General features: G+C 33.4%; 3 protein-coding genes across 10 annotated transcripts; 1 reads left to right on the forward strand and 2 right to left on the reverse strand.

Annotated features, from left to right (window-relative positions):
• Positions 1 to 3,861: 3,861 nt before the first annotated feature.
• Positions 3,862 to 10,320, reverse strand: LOC140827915 (peroxiredoxin-2F, mitochondrial). Its single transcript, XM_073190861.1, has 5 exons — positions 10,032 to 10,320; positions 9,890 to 9,919; positions 4,754 to 4,912; positions 4,133 to 4,227; positions 3,862 to 4,027 (listed from the first exon to the last, which is right to left on the reverse strand). The coding sequence occupies exons 1-5, from the start codon at positions 10,233 to 10,235 to the stop codon at positions 3,922 to 3,924; spliced, it is 594 nt and encodes a 197-aa protein (XP_073046962.1). The 5' UTR covers positions 10,236 to 10,320; the 3' UTR covers positions 3,862 to 3,921.
• Positions 10,321 to 10,907: 587 nt separating this feature from the next.
• Positions 10,908 to 17,236, reverse strand: LOC140827916 (uncharacterized). 8 transcript variants are annotated; one of them, XM_073190866.1, is made up of 6 exons: positions 17,078 to 17,236; positions 14,223 to 14,504; positions 13,080 to 13,230; positions 12,442 to 12,492; positions 11,735 to 11,795; positions 10,908 to 11,583 (listed from the first exon to the last, which is right to left on the reverse strand). In XM_073190866.1, the coding sequence occupies exons 3-6, from the start codon at positions 13,188 to 13,190 to the stop codon at positions 11,390 to 11,392; spliced, it is 417 nt and encodes a 138-aa protein (XP_073046967.1). In that variant the 5' UTR covers positions 13,191 to 13,230; positions 14,223 to 14,504; positions 17,078 to 17,236; the 3' UTR covers positions 10,908 to 11,389. The 8 variants fall into 8 exon arrangements, with proteins under 8 accessions (XP_073046967.1, XP_073046965.1, XP_073046966.1 ...); XM_073190864.1 differs by lacking the exon at positions 17,078 to 17,236 and adding an exon at positions 15,720 to 15,879; XM_073190865.1 differs by lacking the exon at positions 17,078 to 17,236 and adding an exon at positions 15,736 to 15,870.
• Positions 13,953 to 14,417, forward strand: LOC140827475 (uncharacterized mitochondrial protein AtMg00240-like). Its single transcript, XM_073190150.1, has one exon. It carries the CDS (start codon positions 13,953 to 13,955, stop codon positions 14,415 to 14,417), a length of 465 nt encoding a protein of 154 aa, XP_073046251.1.
• Positions 17,237 to 18,126: the final 890 nt, after the last annotated feature.

Genomic DNA, 18,126 nt, shown 5'->3' on the forward strand with positions numbered 1-18,126 from the left:
GGTGCAGTAGCTTCCCTTTCTGCTTCTGATATCTAACTATAGTTAGATGCACTTGTTTATATTCCAAACTATTGGAATATTCCTTGTAAATTATTTTTCTCGAACCGAAGTTCAGATTCATAATTTTTTCAAAATTCTCCTTCTCATACAATTAGTTACTAATAATAATAAAATTTGTGTTTGAAATAAATCAACCTTTCGCTCTGATACCATTTTCGGAAAGCGCGAGGTTCAATTAAACGTAAAATAAGAATAAAGGTATTTTTGTTCATTTTAAGGTATTAGGGAGTTTAAAGAAAGGTTCTGAGGTGTAGGAAGTTTGGGTAAAGTTGAGTTTGGGTTTGGAGAGTTATGAGCAATTTACCCTTAAAATTTAGGGTCTAATACCATCTTGCATAATAATAAAGTAAAAGATAAAATTAGATTATTTTTATAAGATAATTTTTGGAGTTTACGTTAATATTCCGGGGAAAAAGGTTTTACCTATCTTTACTACTTAATTAAGAATACCTGCACACTAATTAAAGAACGAAGGGCGAATTTTAAATAAATCAACATGTTTTAGTTTCATTTAAAATTTACTCCATTATCCATTAAAATTTAGTTTAAGCTCTATGTTATATTTAAGATTTTGTAAAATCATTTTTGTGCTCCATTTTCAGTACGTGGCTTTATTATATTCATCAAGTATGCCTAAAAATATTGTGCTAAGCAAGGTTTTCGGCCTATATATTATAAACGAAGGAATTTTTTTAATATCTCATCATGTTTCTGTATAGTAAATTAAACATTTACATCTTTGATCGGAATGTCGTTCGATTGTATGCATCAGGTTTTACAGATTACTTATCACAGACGGTTCTTGACGTAGATCCTTTCAACGACACTTAACACAATTATGTATCGTTTTCAATCTAAGTCTTAGTTCTTTATTCATATATGCAACATATTATTATATAGCAACCTCTTATAGAGGGGGAAAACTTGCTTAGCTACTTATAGTATCTAGAATTACAACACATATAAATTGAAAAAAATTATTTTGAAAGAAAAATGAAGATGTTAAATGATGCATTCATATTCTTTCTGTCATGCTATATATAGAAGTCTTGATGAATTTGAAATCTGGACTTCAAACTTGTAAATTGCTTTGTCATTTGTGGCCAACATATTTTAGTTGGTGTACCAATAGTTAGTGGTCTATTATATTGTAGTGGTTGAGTGTCCATCCTCCATTAATGAAGTGTTTGGATCATGTGCCTTCTTTATCTTTGTCGGGGAATCTGTTGCTTTTATGGTTATTGTGGAAAACGTAACTTGTGTGGACCTTCACCACTTTGACTTGTCTCCGCATTATGTATTCGGTCAGAGCTGGGACAAACACCTTTTCTGAATTCTGTCTCTTTCTGGTTCGGGCATTCTGAGCAGATTCATTCTGATCATCTTCTCACATGAGCCATATAGTATAATTTCCAACGATCTTATTTTACTCTTTGATAGCTTGCTGTTCTACATAATGTCATTTTCTTTACAACATAAAAGAGTACGTTTATTATACCCTTTAATCGTTTGTAATTCTTTTGTAATGCTCTCATATGACACCACTATGCCAAGTTTCTTTTGAGAAAAGAGGTTATTCATATCAAAGTATATGGATTGTTAGTGATATATTCCCTAATTAGAATTTCTCTCTAGGGACTTGATATTTTGGTGAAAAAAAGTTACATTTTTATGTTTTCTTCAACTTTTGAATTATATCTATATTTAGTGAATACCATAATATATTAATATACAAAACATATGTCATGTAATTCAAAACTATACAGAGCTTGAGTATATATATTTTTCTTTCTCGTGTCTTGATTGTTAAAATAGTCTACCATTATTTATTATGCTTTAAATAAGGTAGTCATTCTCTCAGTTATCTACTTTTTCTACCGAAGTCATGTCCTGAGCAATTTTAACTGAGCCCATCATACTCATTTATATAATTTTAATGAATCATTCTTTGTTGAGATCAAGTGCTCCTGTTGCGATTCTCATAGCCGATATCCGGTCATCTTTGAGGTCTTCTCTATATTTTAAATCCAGTACATCAATATTAAGCATAACACCATCATGGTGTATTGGTTATAAAACAGACTTCTCATAAGGTGTTTTATGCAAGAGAATTTGATTTCTCTTATCCTTGTTTCCATTGAGTGTGTTTTTCCACTTGGAAATCTTTTTGGGGTCCTCTTATATTTGTATTATGATATTCCACACTTTTCTTTGGTGGTTCATGGAAAAATGACCAAGTTATTGAGGTTGGATGACCCTCTGTTGTATTCATCGTCATATATACGACCACGAGTTTAAAAAATTCTTAAAGGTATTGAAGATCTTCTAGACTAATACTTTCTATAGTTGACATTAGCTTAATTTATATTCCGAGGCAATCAGGCTGATAATTTTCTTCGTTGGTTAAATGTTTTTGCATTATCTTGGCCTTCCTTCTTAAGTGTAATAAGGATTCAGTACCAAAAAATGATGATAACCTTCATTCCGAGATCTTTTTATTAGAATTTTATTGTTGTTCTTGAATTTGGATTCTTGTTTGAATATCATTTAATGTTATAAAAATATCTTTTTGTTTTTCAAGGATTTTTTCAATTTTATGTGGTATATAGTATAACTGATTGTCATAGTTATGTACTATATTTTTTATCTCTCCATGATCTCCGGAGAGTTTAGAATAATTCAGGACTATTTATAGGAACCTATTACTTTGAATAATAAGATTACTTTAGGATTCTGACGTGTTCCTGTTTGCTCCTGATATATAAGATTGATTATCTTTTCTTGTAAATATTTCAATTTATTGAAATAAATCTTGTAAATATTTAATATCGAAATGTCCGGATCCATAAAATTTTTGGGAAAATCACTCCTCAAACATTTAATTACATAATTGTATGTTTGAAATGATCTGCCTCTGATATTATTTTTGGTTCAGTTATAATATCAATGATATTTTTGATCACTTCGCCAAAATTGAAGAGTTCAAACTAAAATTTTGTGTCCTAAAAAGTAAATCCTAAATTGAAACTTGAGTCGATTATTTTTACGCAATTTACTCAAGAATCAATTTGCCTGACAAAAGTTTATATGATTTGGAAAATAATATGGCAAAATTAATTTTAAAATATTTTAATTAGGAAATTTTAAATTGATATTTGAAATCATGTATATGTAGGAGGATTTTGTCTATTAATTAATTATTTTATAGTGATGCAATTCATAAAAAAAAAAAAAAAAAAAAACCGAACAATAACAAGCACCCTACATTTTCAAGTATAATTATTTGGAAATTACAAAAGAATCGCGCTGGAGTATCCAATTGTCGATGGATGGAAACTAATCAAACTGATTTACGAGTTACAGATGGAGCTGGCCGAGAGTTTTTCCGACTTAAAAAATATTTTATTCATAACTTTAATTTTTCAATGGATGGAAATGAATCAAGCTGATTTGCAAGTCACGAATTGAGCTGTTGTGAGTTTTTCCGACTTGGAAAATATTTTATTCATAACTTTAACATTTCAATTAATATAGAATAATTATATATTAAATATTTTTTGAGCTAATAATCATATACATGTTAAATATTGCTATCCAATTGCTGACACAAATTTTGCCAACTTGTAAGAAAATGCTGAATGAATTTATTCTTTGTTGGTAGTGGTGGGTAAGGTTCAAGAAACATGTCAAATTTTGTAAGAAAGCAGAGTTTTACAACTTCAACACCTCTCTTATGAGTTTGACTGGGTAAGGCTCGAAAAGCCATTAACCAAAGTCCCGAGACCCGGTGCATTATTTTCCCCTGAAAACTGTCCAAACCTTTAACGAACACAAAGATTGGCTCAGTCGATAAAAAATATTCTAGATTTGCCCCAGAATAACTTCCCCGCCGGAGACCTTGACTTCTGACGGAGCCTTTTCCACATTAAGAGCTTTAATCTTGCCATCAACAACATAAGCAGACCACCTTTGTAACAATACCATGATGAATATATCGGTTTCTATCTCGAGGCATATAAGGGAACCGCATGCATTATTCGTGAAATCCCAAGTTTAAGATATAAGTACGTACCTATGAGAACGAGGTCCAAGTAACGCGGATGATAAATCTACCACCAAGTCCAGTTTCTTGTGGAAGCTACCGTCGAAATCTCCATAAAACTCAATCTATAATGACAAAAGAATAAGGTTCAACCAAAGCACATAATAATTCTCATTGCACAACTGAAGGTTTACAAAGTCGAGATGTGGACGCAAGTACAAAAAAATAGGGAAAAAAGTAAGTATAGAATAAGAAGTTTCATACTTAAAGGATTGGTTTGAATCTTTCATTCTAATGCTGGATGCGCGATCACAGTTACATGTGTTAACCCAAAATCAATCACTGTATAGGAGTTTTCCGAACAATGTTTTGGAGTGTGTGAAAAGAAATTTTCATGACAATATGTAAGCATCGCGAATACTTTATACAATGCCTCAATTTATTCTTTATTCTTCATTTTCTGCACCTGCAAGGTGGTTCATTCTACATGCCTATAATGTGAAATACAATATTACACCTCAAAAGAATTTAAACATTAGGAATAAAATACATACTACAATGAAAAAGGTCAACTTACTAGTACCATACAATAACGTGAGTAATTTCTATCTTCGTGGGAGTTCAAAAATCAAGAAAAAGTTAATAACTTACAGCATCTTTTGCCTGAATTTTTTCTGCCCAGCCATTAATTGTATAAGGATCATTGACAGCTACACATACCACCGAATCAATTCCTTTTGCTCTGAACTTATCAATTATGTTCTTGTAGCTAGGGACGTGCTGCATCGAGCAAACTCCAGTGTACGCTCCCTGTGGATCGTAAAATGAACTTCGTATACCATGTAATATCAAATCGAAAAAACAAAACGAGATTGCAATTAGAACAGACTAAAAGTTATTCTACTTGCCTACTAGCATCTTGCTAAAGATACTTCCTAAAGTCTATCACTCGGTTAGAAGTTAGAACATAAATAAAACCTTCTTAGCCAATAATATGTAACTGACTTTGGTAAGTAGACTAACCAAACAAGAATCTCACATGTGATCAATGATTTCGAATAAGATTCTAAAGCATTAGTTCATTATTTAATGTTTCTTTAACTGAAGGTACAATTGTGCTAAGCAACTACATGTCAGGATACCTATCACCCTGTATGGGTTTACTGCCAGGGATATGAAATGAAAACAAACCGTTTTCGCCTAATTTCAGTTTCTTTCCTAAAATAAAAATTTGCTGTCCTATGCAATGTTTACAATACAAGTTTTCATTACTTCAGAGCAAAAATTTATTATTATATTACATCCTTACTCAATAAAGTATACTGTCAAAATTTAAAACAACCCACAAACTATTTAAAAAGAATTAAATAATCCAGATTATTACATGATATAACATCAACATAGAAAATATTTCTTGCACAGAAAAAATTTAAACATACATCATACTTTTGAAATCATGTCTCGTAAAAACCACAACATGTTTCAATTTTAAATGAAAAGGTAGGACATGGTATTTCCTTTACCTAAACATCACACACCCAAAAAAGTAGGAGAACCTCAGTGATAGCTATGATTTGGTATCGGCCATGTCTAGTTTTCCTTTACACTAGCTTAAAACTGAATACTCAGATGTATTCAGATAAATATAAGATAATCGACCAAGAGTTCTTCAGCCTAACTGAAAAAACAAATGTGATCAATTAGGAAAAAAGCCCATACCAACTAATCCACACTTAAGAGTACCTTCCATTTTGAATACATGCTATGTGAGTCCACTTGATTACCAGTAAATGAGTTAGACACATCGATGAAATGATGAAACCGAGCAGGACAGCGATTCGTAAGAGAAGATACAGGGCAGCAGGCGCACATACAGAAACAACAGGGTAATACAATTCTCTGTGCATTCCTCATTGATTGTCTGCTTATAGTTTTCTCAGAACTTCTACAAATAATGTCCCATTTCACTAACACCTTCCCAGAAATACAATCAAGCCCACAAACTGTACAATATCACTCACTAACGAAATATAACTGTTCCAGGCCAAAAGAAATGAAATACACAAACTATTGTAAGTTAATAGAGAGCATTTGATATCTGAGATTAATTCTTCTATTCAAAACTAATAGAAGAAGAGGGAAAAATATTTATACAAGAAGAATCTGGAAACGTGTTAACTAACTATCAATCTTTTCTAACTACCCCTAATTACAGGCTGGGATATATTAACTTAAAACTTCCCGTCAAGTTGGCTGGTAAAAATTTTTGACAGCCAAATTGGACAACGTAGGAAGTAATGTAGAAGAAGGCGGCGACTTGGTGAACATCTCGGCAAGTTGTTGTGAGCGAATTGGGAGTAGCTTCAGAGTTCCATCACTGAGTTTATGTCGAACAAAATGGCAGTCAATTTCGATGTGTTTCGTTCTTTCATGAAAGATAGGATTTGATGCGATGTGCACTGCGGCCAGTTTATCACAATAGATGGCTAAAGGCTAGAAAGAATCAAGGAGAGATCTTTGAGTAAAGCTCGTAGCCAAATAAGTTCATTGGCTGTAAAAGATAAGATGAGCGAGAGACTGCAACTCGGCGCTTGCTTTCCATGAGAGGAGGGATTCGCCCAAGAAAACACAAAATCCAGTTGTTGATTTATGGGAATCCATACATGAACCCCAATCTGCATTAGAAAATGCCTTTAATTGCAAGGAGGATGTTGAAGAAAAATAAAGCCCTTGACTAGGAGTGCCTTTGAGTTATCTCAATAAGTGGTGAATAGCCTGTAGATGGGGTGATCTGGGTTGAAACATGAATCGACTCAACTTATGCACTGCATCAGTAATGTCAGGACACGACAAAGTGATATATAGAAGGCGACCAACCAAACGACAGTATTGTGTGATATCAGGCAGATGATCACCATCAAAAGAGTTGAGGGAAGTCTTAGGATCCACGGGAACTTCAACAGATTTGCTTCCCAAGTAACCATTATCTTCAAGTAATTGCAGAGTCTATTGACGTAGAGAGATGACTAAACCACCTGAAGAATAGACGATTTCAAGTCCCAGAAAGTATTTTAATTCACCAAGGTATTTGAGTTTAAACTGAGAGTTGAGAAATGTCTTAGGTGAGAATGTCCGGAGATGGACCCCACAAGAATAATGTCATCAACATATACCAACAATGCTACAAAGGAAGCACCCGATCCCTTAGTGAACAATGAATAACCAGATTTGGATTGAACAAATTTAAATGCAATTAAGGCTTGAGAAAATTTTGCAAACCATTGACACGAAGCTTGCTTAAGCCCACAAATGGAATATGGAGAAGACAAATGAGTTTGATTGTATTAGGGCCAGACTCCCCCCGTCAATGTGATCTCAAGGGTAGATCCCTGTATACTTCTTCAAAAAGATCACCGTTAAGAAAAACTTTATTGACGCCGAGTTAGACTAAATTCCAATTCTGACTAGCAGCAACAAGCATTATCTTTGCCACCGGGGGAAAAAGGTATCCAAAAAATCAATCCCTCCTTGTTGGTTATAACCCTTGGCTACCAACCGAGCTTTGTAACGCTCCACATATCCATCAGCCCTCGGTTTTATTTTATATACCCATTTCGAATGACGAAATGCTTACCAGCTGGTAGAGGAACAACCGACCAAGTGTTATTCTGCTTCATGGCCAGTAATTCAAGTCGCATGGCCTCTTTCCATACGGGATACTTGATTGCTCGATGAAAAAATTGTGGTTCAAAATGAGAGGAGCTGTTTAAGGCAGATGATTTGTATGAAGCAAATAAAGAATCAAGGACAAAAATGGGGATAAAGGATATATGATATGACAGGAAGCGTCCAACGGTAATCTTGAAGATAGACAGGATGTCGATGTGGGCGAGATGACCTGTGAGGTACTATATGATCAGAACTGCGGATGGAAGATGATAGATTAGATGTAGATGAAGACGGTTCTGGGCATGTGGAAAATGATTTTGGTAGGACGATCCAATTGATGAATTGAATGAAAGGGAACTATTTGTTCATGAAATATGACATCCCTTGACAAAAATATTTTCTTGGACTCAATATCGTAGAGTTTGCACCCCTTTACTCCGGGAGAATAACCAAGAAATATACAAGGACATGCACAAGGATGAAATGTTGAACGGTTGTGACCCAAAGTCGATGCAAAAATCAAGCATCCAAATACCTTGAAATGAGAGTAAACAACAATGGTGAGTAGAGAAGTTCATAAGGGGCTTTGTGGCCGAGTAAAGGTGAAGGAGAACAATTAATAATATAGCATGCAGTGAGTAAGCAATCAGTTAAGAATTGAAGAGGAACACACGATTGGAAGTGAATGGCACAAACCACATTTAACAAATGCTAGTGTCGACGACAACATTTTGTTGAGGTCGATCTACACATGAAAATTGATGCAATACACTTTTTTTGTGGTAAATTCAGAAAACTTTAACTCGGGAGCATTATCATAATGAAATTGTTTGATCTTGGTGTTGAACTGTGTCTCAATCATAGTGAAAAATCTTGGAATGACCAGGAATCTGACATTGGGTGCAGTAAGGCCTTCCTTTCTTCCTATACATCAACTTGTTCAGATCATCAATGTGATGATTACTCTGTTTGGGAGGGTGACTTTTGATAGCAAGAGCCATATTACTGTGCAAGTCAAGTGAGGCAACATTGGAAGTATTGATTGTGCGTTGGCGTTCTTCTTGAAGGATCAGAGATAAGACCTTATTAATAGGGGTAGGTAAAAGATCCAATAGAAGGATCCGACCCCTTATTTGAGTATAAGTGTCATTAAGGCCCCAAGAGAAACGTCATCACATATTCAGAATGATAGAAATAGTGGAGTTCTTTAGTACCCTCACAAGAACACAGACCACAGGTGCAAGCCGGACGAAAGTTACTTAATTCACCCCATAACGTTTTCAGCTTTGTAAAGAAAATGCTCTACCAAATTCTGACCTTGAGCAAGATTAGTCAATTCATGTCACAATTGAAAGAGATGAGGACCATTGCTTTGTTGAAATCTTTCTTTAAGATCGATCCAAATAGCATGTGCAGAATCAGAAAACACGATGCTAGCCGAGATTTCCTTGGTAACAGAGTTGAGGATCCAAGAAATAACCACATTATTGTTTCTAATCCAGACATTCAGAAGAGGAATATTTGATGCATTAGGCTTAGAGATTGAACCATCAATAAATCCCAACTTGTTTTTGATATAAAATGCGATCAACATCGCACGACTCTAAGATGCGTAGTTATAACCTTTTAGATGTTGAGAAACAAGCGTAATACCAGGATTGTCGCTGTGATGAAGAAAGTAGGGACTGAGAGGATCATCAATGGTGGATCTGTCGATGATGGAACCAGAGGATGCCATGGATGCTGGCGAAAATAGATCTCCAATGGTTGTGGCAAAGCAGAGATAAGCGACGACCAAATTTGATCAGAAAAACACCCGATTCGTGGCGGCGAACGATCGGAGATGGAAGTTAGCGGAAAGAGATTCAATTGATACCATATTAGAAGTTAATAGAGAGCATTTGATATCAAAGATTAATTCCTCTATTCAAACTAACCTAAGAAGAGGGAAAAGTATTTATACAAGAAGAATCTGGAAACATGTTAGCTATCAATCCTTTCTAACTACCCCTAATTACAGGCTGGAAGCCTGGAATCATACACAACTTCGAGCAATCGAAATATCAAATCGGGATGACAGAATGAAATAAAATACACAAAATGAATAGCGTAACTTACAGGAAGGCCAAAGATAACAACTTTTTTATCCTGAAAAACAAAATTTTAAAAAAAGCACACAATATCAATAGATAAAACAATCAAAACATAAACGAGACCCACAAAAATAATTGAATAACTGAAACCCCGTCAGCAAGTGAACCTTGAAAATGTCTTTAAGAGGGGTGGTGGAAAACTTGGAGGAAACCCCTTCATCCCAGGTGCGAGCTTTCTGGAGAGAGACATCCGGAGCCGCCGATATCAAATCCGTCCCCACCGCAACCGACGCGTAGCTCCTTGATGCTTGGAACCCATTGACCATTGTGTTCACCAATCTCATTCGCTTCAAGAATGCAGAGGAAGCCATAGCTTTACCTTCTTCCTTCGATTTTTTCCGATTCCTCTCTTCTTTGTTCTTGTTACTATATGTAGTACACGTACACACCTCTAGGCAAAATCCTTTTGATATTTATTTTCCCAACAATCGTTCATAAATTACCAACAAATATATATAAAAAAATTGTATATCTGTAAAGAAATCAGATTAACAAAATAATTTAATTTTTATTTAAATTCAATTTTATATTAGACTTATCTGTAAAGAAATCAGATTAACAAAATAATTTAATTTTTATTTAAATTCAATTTTATATTAGACTTTTAAATAAAACTTTTAATTTTAATTTTTTTGACAAATCATTTAGTGATTTTGATTAAATTGATTCAAATTAAAATTAAATATATATGCTTAAAAAATTATGTTAAAATATTTTGTCTTTCATTTTTGGTTGTAGACTAGAATACAGCACACGTAGTTGAGTTAGGGAATAAAATCGCATGCCACCTTTACATATAATGTGATAAACTATTAACTATTGATTCATCGTTATATATATCAATTTCTAAAATATAAGAAGCTCAAATGATATAACATAAATTTACCCGATTAGCACCTCCAAAACAGAATTGTAAATTTAATTTTTTGAAGCATAGGTCGACGTTCATTTATATAAATTTTAAAAATTAACAGACGAATTAATAATAAGAAAATGAAATTTTAGAAAAGCATAATGGAAGTATCAGTACATGACAAGTTATGAAGAACCAACCATCCACTGAATATTAGGCCGCACGATCCACTGCAGTGTTCGCGTGTAAGGCCACAACACAAAGTTCCGCGCATCCAAAGTTAAATTATTAGACAAAAACAGCTAGGATTCGAGATACGGAGTTCAAGCTATACAGTAGACTGACAATCCCACTAAGATAGATATTAAATATCATGCACGCGTTTGTGTATCTAGAGATCGTCGTGCATCTGCCTGACTACAAACTTCACATGCTCCCTTGAGCCACTGAAATCAAGAAACACAATCTAGCAATAGCTTCTGCAAATCCGTAAGCTGTATTAGTCATCGGAATTCAACAAATAGCATGTACGGCGGCTCTATCAAATCCATAAAAGTCTATCATTTGAAAAAGTCATCAAAACTCTGGATTGAATACACCCCACTTAGTCTCTCAAGTTTGGATGTCCACGTCTTCTCCATTTTCATCGTCAGCATCCAAAAATAATCTGAACTTGAGAACCTTATGAAGACTTGCCAATGGATTGACTTGCTTAGCTGGGTTTTGCTTGGGGTCCATTAAGCATCTGCTGGACAAAAGGTTTGTTTCAGATGGCCCCGTCTGTTCATGAGCAATATGTGCCACTTCTGCATAAACAAAATGCTTATGGCAAAGTAAATGATAAAGTTTCACTACCCAACTTATGAGTCTTTAAGACTAACATCAGATATGATACGAAAGGCAACTGCTCAATTACATGAACCAATCAAAACTCAAAGAATTGTAAATGTGACTCACCACTTTCATCGAAGATGATGCAGGTCCCTATTGTTTCTTCATATTCTCCAATCTGGTGGCACTCAAACAAAAATGAATTAAGTTTAAGAAGCAGATGTAAAATTCAATTAGTCTAATTGTGGTTAGGTTCAAGATAATTTTAAATAATGTGCATGCCCCCGTTATGTTTTATAGCTCGATTCAAAGCAGCTTGCTTCAGCCTGGTAAATTGTATAAATCTGAATCAAAGAGACATATCTCAGTAAGTGGATTGACAAAAAAGAGAGCATCGTCCACTAAAGTAATCATCAAATACCACCAGTATATCGTATATGAACGGGCAACTAAGATAGAAACCTTCCAGCTCAAATCATGGTAAAAGGTAGCCACAGGTTCCAGAATGCTTACATCTTACATAACATAACCTCTTAACAAAGATCATTCTGTCAAAGTCAAACAGACTTTTAAAAACAGTTGCAGAAAATTAAAAACATACAAAAGTTAGCTCATTAAGATATATTTCTGAAATGGCAATTCATCAAGAATGCTTGTCCTTTGAAGGTAAGTTTTTAGAATTAGTTACCTTTCACAATTTTTTCCTAACAAAATAAGCAGAACGAAATCAACACTAAAACTCACTCATTAAAAGAAAAAAAATTAAACGAGAAAGAGGCACTTTATTTTGAAGCCCACTAATGCAATATACATTTTTTTAAAGTCTCACTTACCAACTTAATTTTGTTATCGATAATCAGAATAGGATTGAGCGTATCCAGACCCTGCATTATTTGTTCAACAATAAAATTATGAATAGTATGAAATTAAGAAAGAAAAACGAAATAAATAAAGAAAGACAGTAAGTGCGTTAATCATGCTATTATTCATGAATTAGATGCCCATAACACAAGGTCGGATTAAAAAAAACAATAACAAAAGCCTTAACAAAACATATGAGAAATTTTTTCTCCAAACGTTTTATATTTTGCATGGTTGATAACAACAATTAGGTCTTAAGAATCAATATTCTACAGAAATACTCCCAAATCCAATTTCCATGAATCATCGCACTTCCCAGGATCACCCAACAGCGCCTTTGAAAAAAAGGAGGTACACAAAATAGTGAGTGAAGCAATGAAGACACCAAGTTCAAAATTGTATTCACCTTTTTCCGTTATCAATTTCTTTTATTGGTTCCGGAACTGCTAAACGAAAGATTGAGTGTTTGCCCAAAATATTACAATTCTAGTTTAGATTTCATTAAGCAAAGAACAAGTTTGAATAGGCTGCCGCATAAAACTTCAAGCACTAAACTAGCAGAACAGAACATATGAATTAAACACAACTGATTGGAAGGTAGCGATCGTACAGAAAGAACATATGGGGCATCCTGTGGAATATCAATGTCGGCTGAAACGCTATCCAAGTCAAGCAGTACATACTCTTCTTCCTCTTCTATTTCTTCTCTATCTTGGCCCATGGATTATTTCACGACACAAATTGCAAAACACTGTGACAACCTGTAAAGCAGCCCCGAAACTTCATAAACTTTCTTACAACTTAACAAAATTAAATGTTAAGAGTTTATTTTATTTGAACTGTTTCAAAAACTCCAACTTCAAATAAAATACAAAAGCTTGATACATCAAATCCAAACTAGGTCCTCCCATTATCCCCCCAATTCCATCTATTTCTTAAGCTATTAAAAGATTACAAAAATAAAAAATTAAAAAAAATTGCAATACATTAGCAACAGAATCCAACATAATCGGCATCTCGCAGGAGTGTATTACACAATATTTCTAGTATTTTCTTCAAGATTTATCCCATTAAGTGCCAATTCTTTAACTTCCAGAGTAACACAGTAAGAATATCGGTTGTTGTATGCAGCTTGCATTCTCGCCAGTGGTTTGCTAAGTTTTCTGCTGCATTGTTAGACATAGGCTTCTCACAATCTCATGCTGATAACTCCTTATTTCTACGGACAAGAGAAAGTGCTTTCGTTGCTCTATTAGTTTACGTTGATGACATTGCTATTGCCACCAATTGTGAGAAAGAGGCTAGTGAGTTAAAAATATATGTTGACAGCAAATTTTGGTTGAAGGACTTGGGAGAGTTAAAGTATTTCTTGGGCATAGAGGTGGCTAGATCACAATATGGTATTTTGATTTGTCAATGAAACTATGCTTTAAAACTACTCATAGAAGCTGGCCTTCTTGGTTGCAAACCGAGGTCCACGCCTATGGATGCAAACACCAAACTTTCTCTTGATGATGGGGAGTTGATCTCTAATCCCACTGCATATAGAAGATTGATTGGACGTTTGATATATCTCACAATTACCCGCCCTGACTTGACTAATGTTGTCAACAAGCTGAGTCAGTATGTTTATAAACCGCACACTTCTCATATGGAAGCAGCATTGAATGTTTTGAGATATATAAAGGGAACGATTAGACAAGGCTTGATCTACAAAAATGCTTCTGATTTGAAACTTAAATTCTTTTCGTACGCATATTGGGGTTCGTGTCTAGACACACGAAGGTCAGTCACAGGTTTTTGTGTATTCCTTGATGAGTCTATGGTGTCTTGGCGATCAAAGAAGCAGCAAACAGTCTCGAGATCTTCTGCTGAAGCTGAGTACAAGTCTATGGCAGCAGCAACTTGTGTGAAGTTATGTGGATCAGAACATTGCTTAAAGATTTGAGAGTTGAAGATGATGAACCATCAGTGTTGTTTTGTGATAGCCAAGCTGCTATACACATTGGCTCCAATCCAGTGTTTCACGAACGAACTAAACACATTGAAATTGATTGTCACATTGTGCGTGAACAAGTGCAGGCAAGAGTCATCAATTTGATGCATGTCTCTTCAGAATTACAACTAGCAGATTTATTCACAAAGGCGTTGTTTTGCACGCGTTTTAAGAATCTTCTAGTCAAGATGGGAGTGCACAACATTCACTCACATCTTGAGGGGGAGTGTTAGAACTAGGGGTTGCCTAGTCAGCACAACATTCACTCACATCTTGTATAAATAGCTTGACTCTTGTATAAATAGTTGACGTCAGTTGGTCAAAGTTAGTTGGTGCGTCATTTTTTCCCTCATCTGTATTCTTTAGTTCGGAGCTTTAGCTCTGCACTCTTTTTCATCAATGGAGACGACTTCGTTTTTCTAATAACTACATTGTCACTTAGTTGATGAGTGATAGAGAAAGATATATCCATTTGTAATGGCAAAGAATCGATGGTCGCATAGTCTCCCAAATGCTGGTGTTATCATCAATAGACACTAATTAGAGAATACATAACTCAACCATCCTGCTACTTTATTTACAACAATTAATTTATCCTATCAAATATCTTTATAAGTGTTTATTAATATATTTAGATATTAAATTTGAATTTAAGTCAATAAATAAATTAAGTGATTAATTTGAATAACTAATTTAATTTATTAAATAATTAATCTACTTACTTATATTAATTTGATATTGTAGTAAATTATATACTACGCATAAAATAAATTATAAAATCAATAATAAAACTTAGAAGAGTGGCATAGTTTAAATTTGAAATTTCACAACATGTACACTAATTCAATTATTTTTCTTATTTGATAACAAAGATATTCAATTTATTTATAAATATTTATTATAAAATACTTTAATGTAATATTCAGCAGTTAGCCTAAAATTATAAAGCATCGAGACCTGCTAATCAGGAAAACTTGGAGGAAAAAGAGGAAAGGAACAACAGACGTCACTGCTTCACGTCAGTTAAATCTCGACGAATTACGCACAGTAGACGAAGATCGCTAGCTGAAAATCAAAGTTTACACAAACATCGAGAACAGAGAAATCATAAACATCCAAGCTGCAGACTTTTACATAATACCAGCAGGAAACAATAAACAAATTGCAGCAAACAGCACGTAATTGTCGATAATGCAAGCAATTAGGGCACCGAATTAAGCGTAGATCATAAAAAATCAAATTTAAAGCTCTTACAGGGAGATGAACATGCCTCGAGAGGATGCGATCGAAATCTTCGCTCTGGGAGAGAGAATTTGAAGCCACAAAATTATTTAAGAGTCTGCTTAGTTTCGGCAGGAACACAAAAAGTTGGGGTATTTTGTATTTTTGTTTAGCCGTCTGTTTATTAAAATTGAGTTCGGTTAATTTAGCCAGGTTAACAACTAAATTATATATTCTCGAATGTCAATGTCAATTGACTAACAAATAAATGCGAAAAAAAGTCAAACTGATAGATTTATTCAAATCACAACAATGGCTTGACTAAATACACTGAAAGGTAAAATGAAATTGGAAAATACGCAAGTATATTTCTGGATGTTCAGAGACTCAAGCTCCTACTTCACCCCTTCTTCCTTATGAAAGGCTCAAATTAAAAGACTTTAGATAGTACAAGTAATTTGCAAAATCACAGTTCATTTTAGACTTAAACAATCTTAATCTGAAACTTCTAGTACACCTCAACTGATAATAAACCGTATATAGACTGCCATTCAAATGCAATGAATTATAATATTATTATTTCCTAACACTTAATGATCAAATATAATTATTTATTTGTAGATGTCCTCCTCTTATAAATAGACGTCTCAAAAAAAGATTCATTCCAAAAAAAAATTATCTGTTGGCTTGTTTTTTGTCTTGTCGACATTCTCTGACAATCATACACTGTTGCGATAAGTTTTGTACGAACAGTTTATTCAATTTTCAGTTTTGTCTTTTGGTGTAAACTAATTATGGGGTAAACTGATTTCCTTGAAACTGAACGGGGAAAACTGATAAGAGATATTTCGGTTTAGGGTTCGAGTGTAAACCAGTTTAGCTAAAATCAGTTTTGCTTTAATTATTTGTAAGCATCAAAACATGAGAATTTTTGTATCAACAATGATAAATATTTTGAAAATACCTAGTTCTTTACCATCAAGAACAAAAATTAACCAAATAAAGGTTCAAATAACATAACAAGATGAACACAAGTAAAAATATCTTTAATGTAACATGACAAAAACATACACATGCATGAATCCACCACAAGATAACCAACAAACTCAGTTTCTTTTATTTTTATGCAACTCAATCAATTTCACCAGATTTACTCATTTGCATGATGTAAATGCACAAAGTATCATCACACATTAACTCACAAATCCCCAAGAAAAAGAATCGCTTTCGAATTAATTATTTTTACTAGAACAAAATTTGTCACCACTAAAAGATATCGTCATGGGACAAATACAAATGTGAAACTTTCTGATAATAGAAAACTAGTTAAAACAGAATCAAATTTGTGCATCTATGTTTCAAGTATCAAGTTAAGGAATAACGGCACATACCTCCTACAAACACTAATAATTTCCTCCCAAGTGTAAGGAATCAGGATCGGATGGACGACTTACCATCTCGCAGAAATCAGAACTTATCTCCATTCTTCATTCCTCTTCTAGCATATAAATAATCATAGCAAAAGTACAACTCACTGTGATTTGCGAGCATGTATAAAGTTTGGTTGGGCAAATTAGGGGTGTTCAAATTTCGGATAAAACCGAAAAAACTAAAAATCCAAATCGAAAAAACCGAACATCAAACCGAACCGAAAGCTGAATTTTGTAATTCGGATATAAATATTAAAACCGAAATTTATTTGGTTCGGTTTCGGATTATATATGTCAAAACCGAAAAAACCGAAATTTCATTAAATTAATTTTTTTTAATATTTTTATTTATATTATATATTTTGATATGATATTTAGTGAATGAAAAACTATTTTGAATAATTTTTAATTGATTGTCGTTTGTTTAATTAATTTAAATCTTATATTTAAATATTTTACTAAGAAAACATGTAGAAAGTTAACATATTATATTTTAAAATATATTTATATTATTAATTTAAATAATTATATCAAAATCAAAATAACCGGCCAAAATAACCGAACCGTTTTGGTAGAAAACCGAACCGAATCGAAGAAAAATGGTTCGGATATTAGATTATATATTTCTAAAACCGAAAACCGAAAAAACCGAAATAAAAAATCGAAAACCGAATCGAACCGACCGATGAACACCCCTAGGCCAAACTAGCTATTTGTGAATTACCGAGAATAACCCTTCTTATATTACTATTTTACATTTTTATATTGCGATCATTCTCACACTTTCAACTTTATTAATTATTTTATATATTATTATTAAGCGATATATATTGTTTTTAATAATTAACTAATTTTATTATATTAAATAATCAAATAAAATTAGCGTACAAACAAAAAAAAAATAAAATTAATTTTTTATTAAAAAAATAAACAACAAGATAATCATATTTTATTATATTGTGATATTTATGTTTGTAGTTTTATAAAATTATTAATTTTTGATATTGACG

Source organism: Primulina eburnea, chromosome 3, assembly GCF_022965805.1.
Source record: "Primulina eburnea isolate SZY01 chromosome 3, ASM2296580v1, whole genome shotgun sequence".
NCBI lineage: Eukaryota > Viridiplantae > Streptophyta > Magnoliopsida > Lamiales > Gesneriaceae > Primulina > Primulina eburnea.

Excerpts from the sequence above, each read along its gene's own strand:
- LOC140827915 (XM_073190861.1), bottom strand. The coding sequence starts at position 10,235 with ATGGCTTCCTCTGCATTCTTGAAGCGAATGAGATTGGTGAACACAATG. Across the intron at positions 4,913-9,889 it reads TTGTTATCTTTGGCCTTCCT|GGAGCGTACACTGGAGTTTG; the intron begins GTAAGTTACGCT and ends TACGATCCACAG. Across the intron at positions 4,228-4,753 it reads AAATTCAGGCAAAAGATGCT|ATTGAGTTTTATGGAGATTT; the intron begins GTAAGTTATTAA and ends TTGTCATTATAG.
- LOC140827916 (XM_073190868.1), bottom strand. The coding sequence starts at position 13,190 with ATGGGCCAAGATAGAGAAGAAATAGAAGAGGAAGAAGAGTATGTACTG. Across the intron at positions 12,493-13,079 it reads ATGCCCCATATGTTCTTTCT|GGTCTGGATACGCTCAATCC; the intron begins GTACGATCGCTA and ends CAAATAATGCAG. Across the intron at positions 11,584-11,734 it reads CATCATCTTCGATGAAAGTG|AAGTGGCACATATTGCTCAT; the intron begins GTGAGTCACATT and ends TTGTTTATGCAG.
- LOC140827475 (XM_073190150.1), top strand. The coding sequence starts at position 13,953 with ATGGATGCAAACACCAAACTTTCTCTTGATGATGGGGAGTTGATCTCT.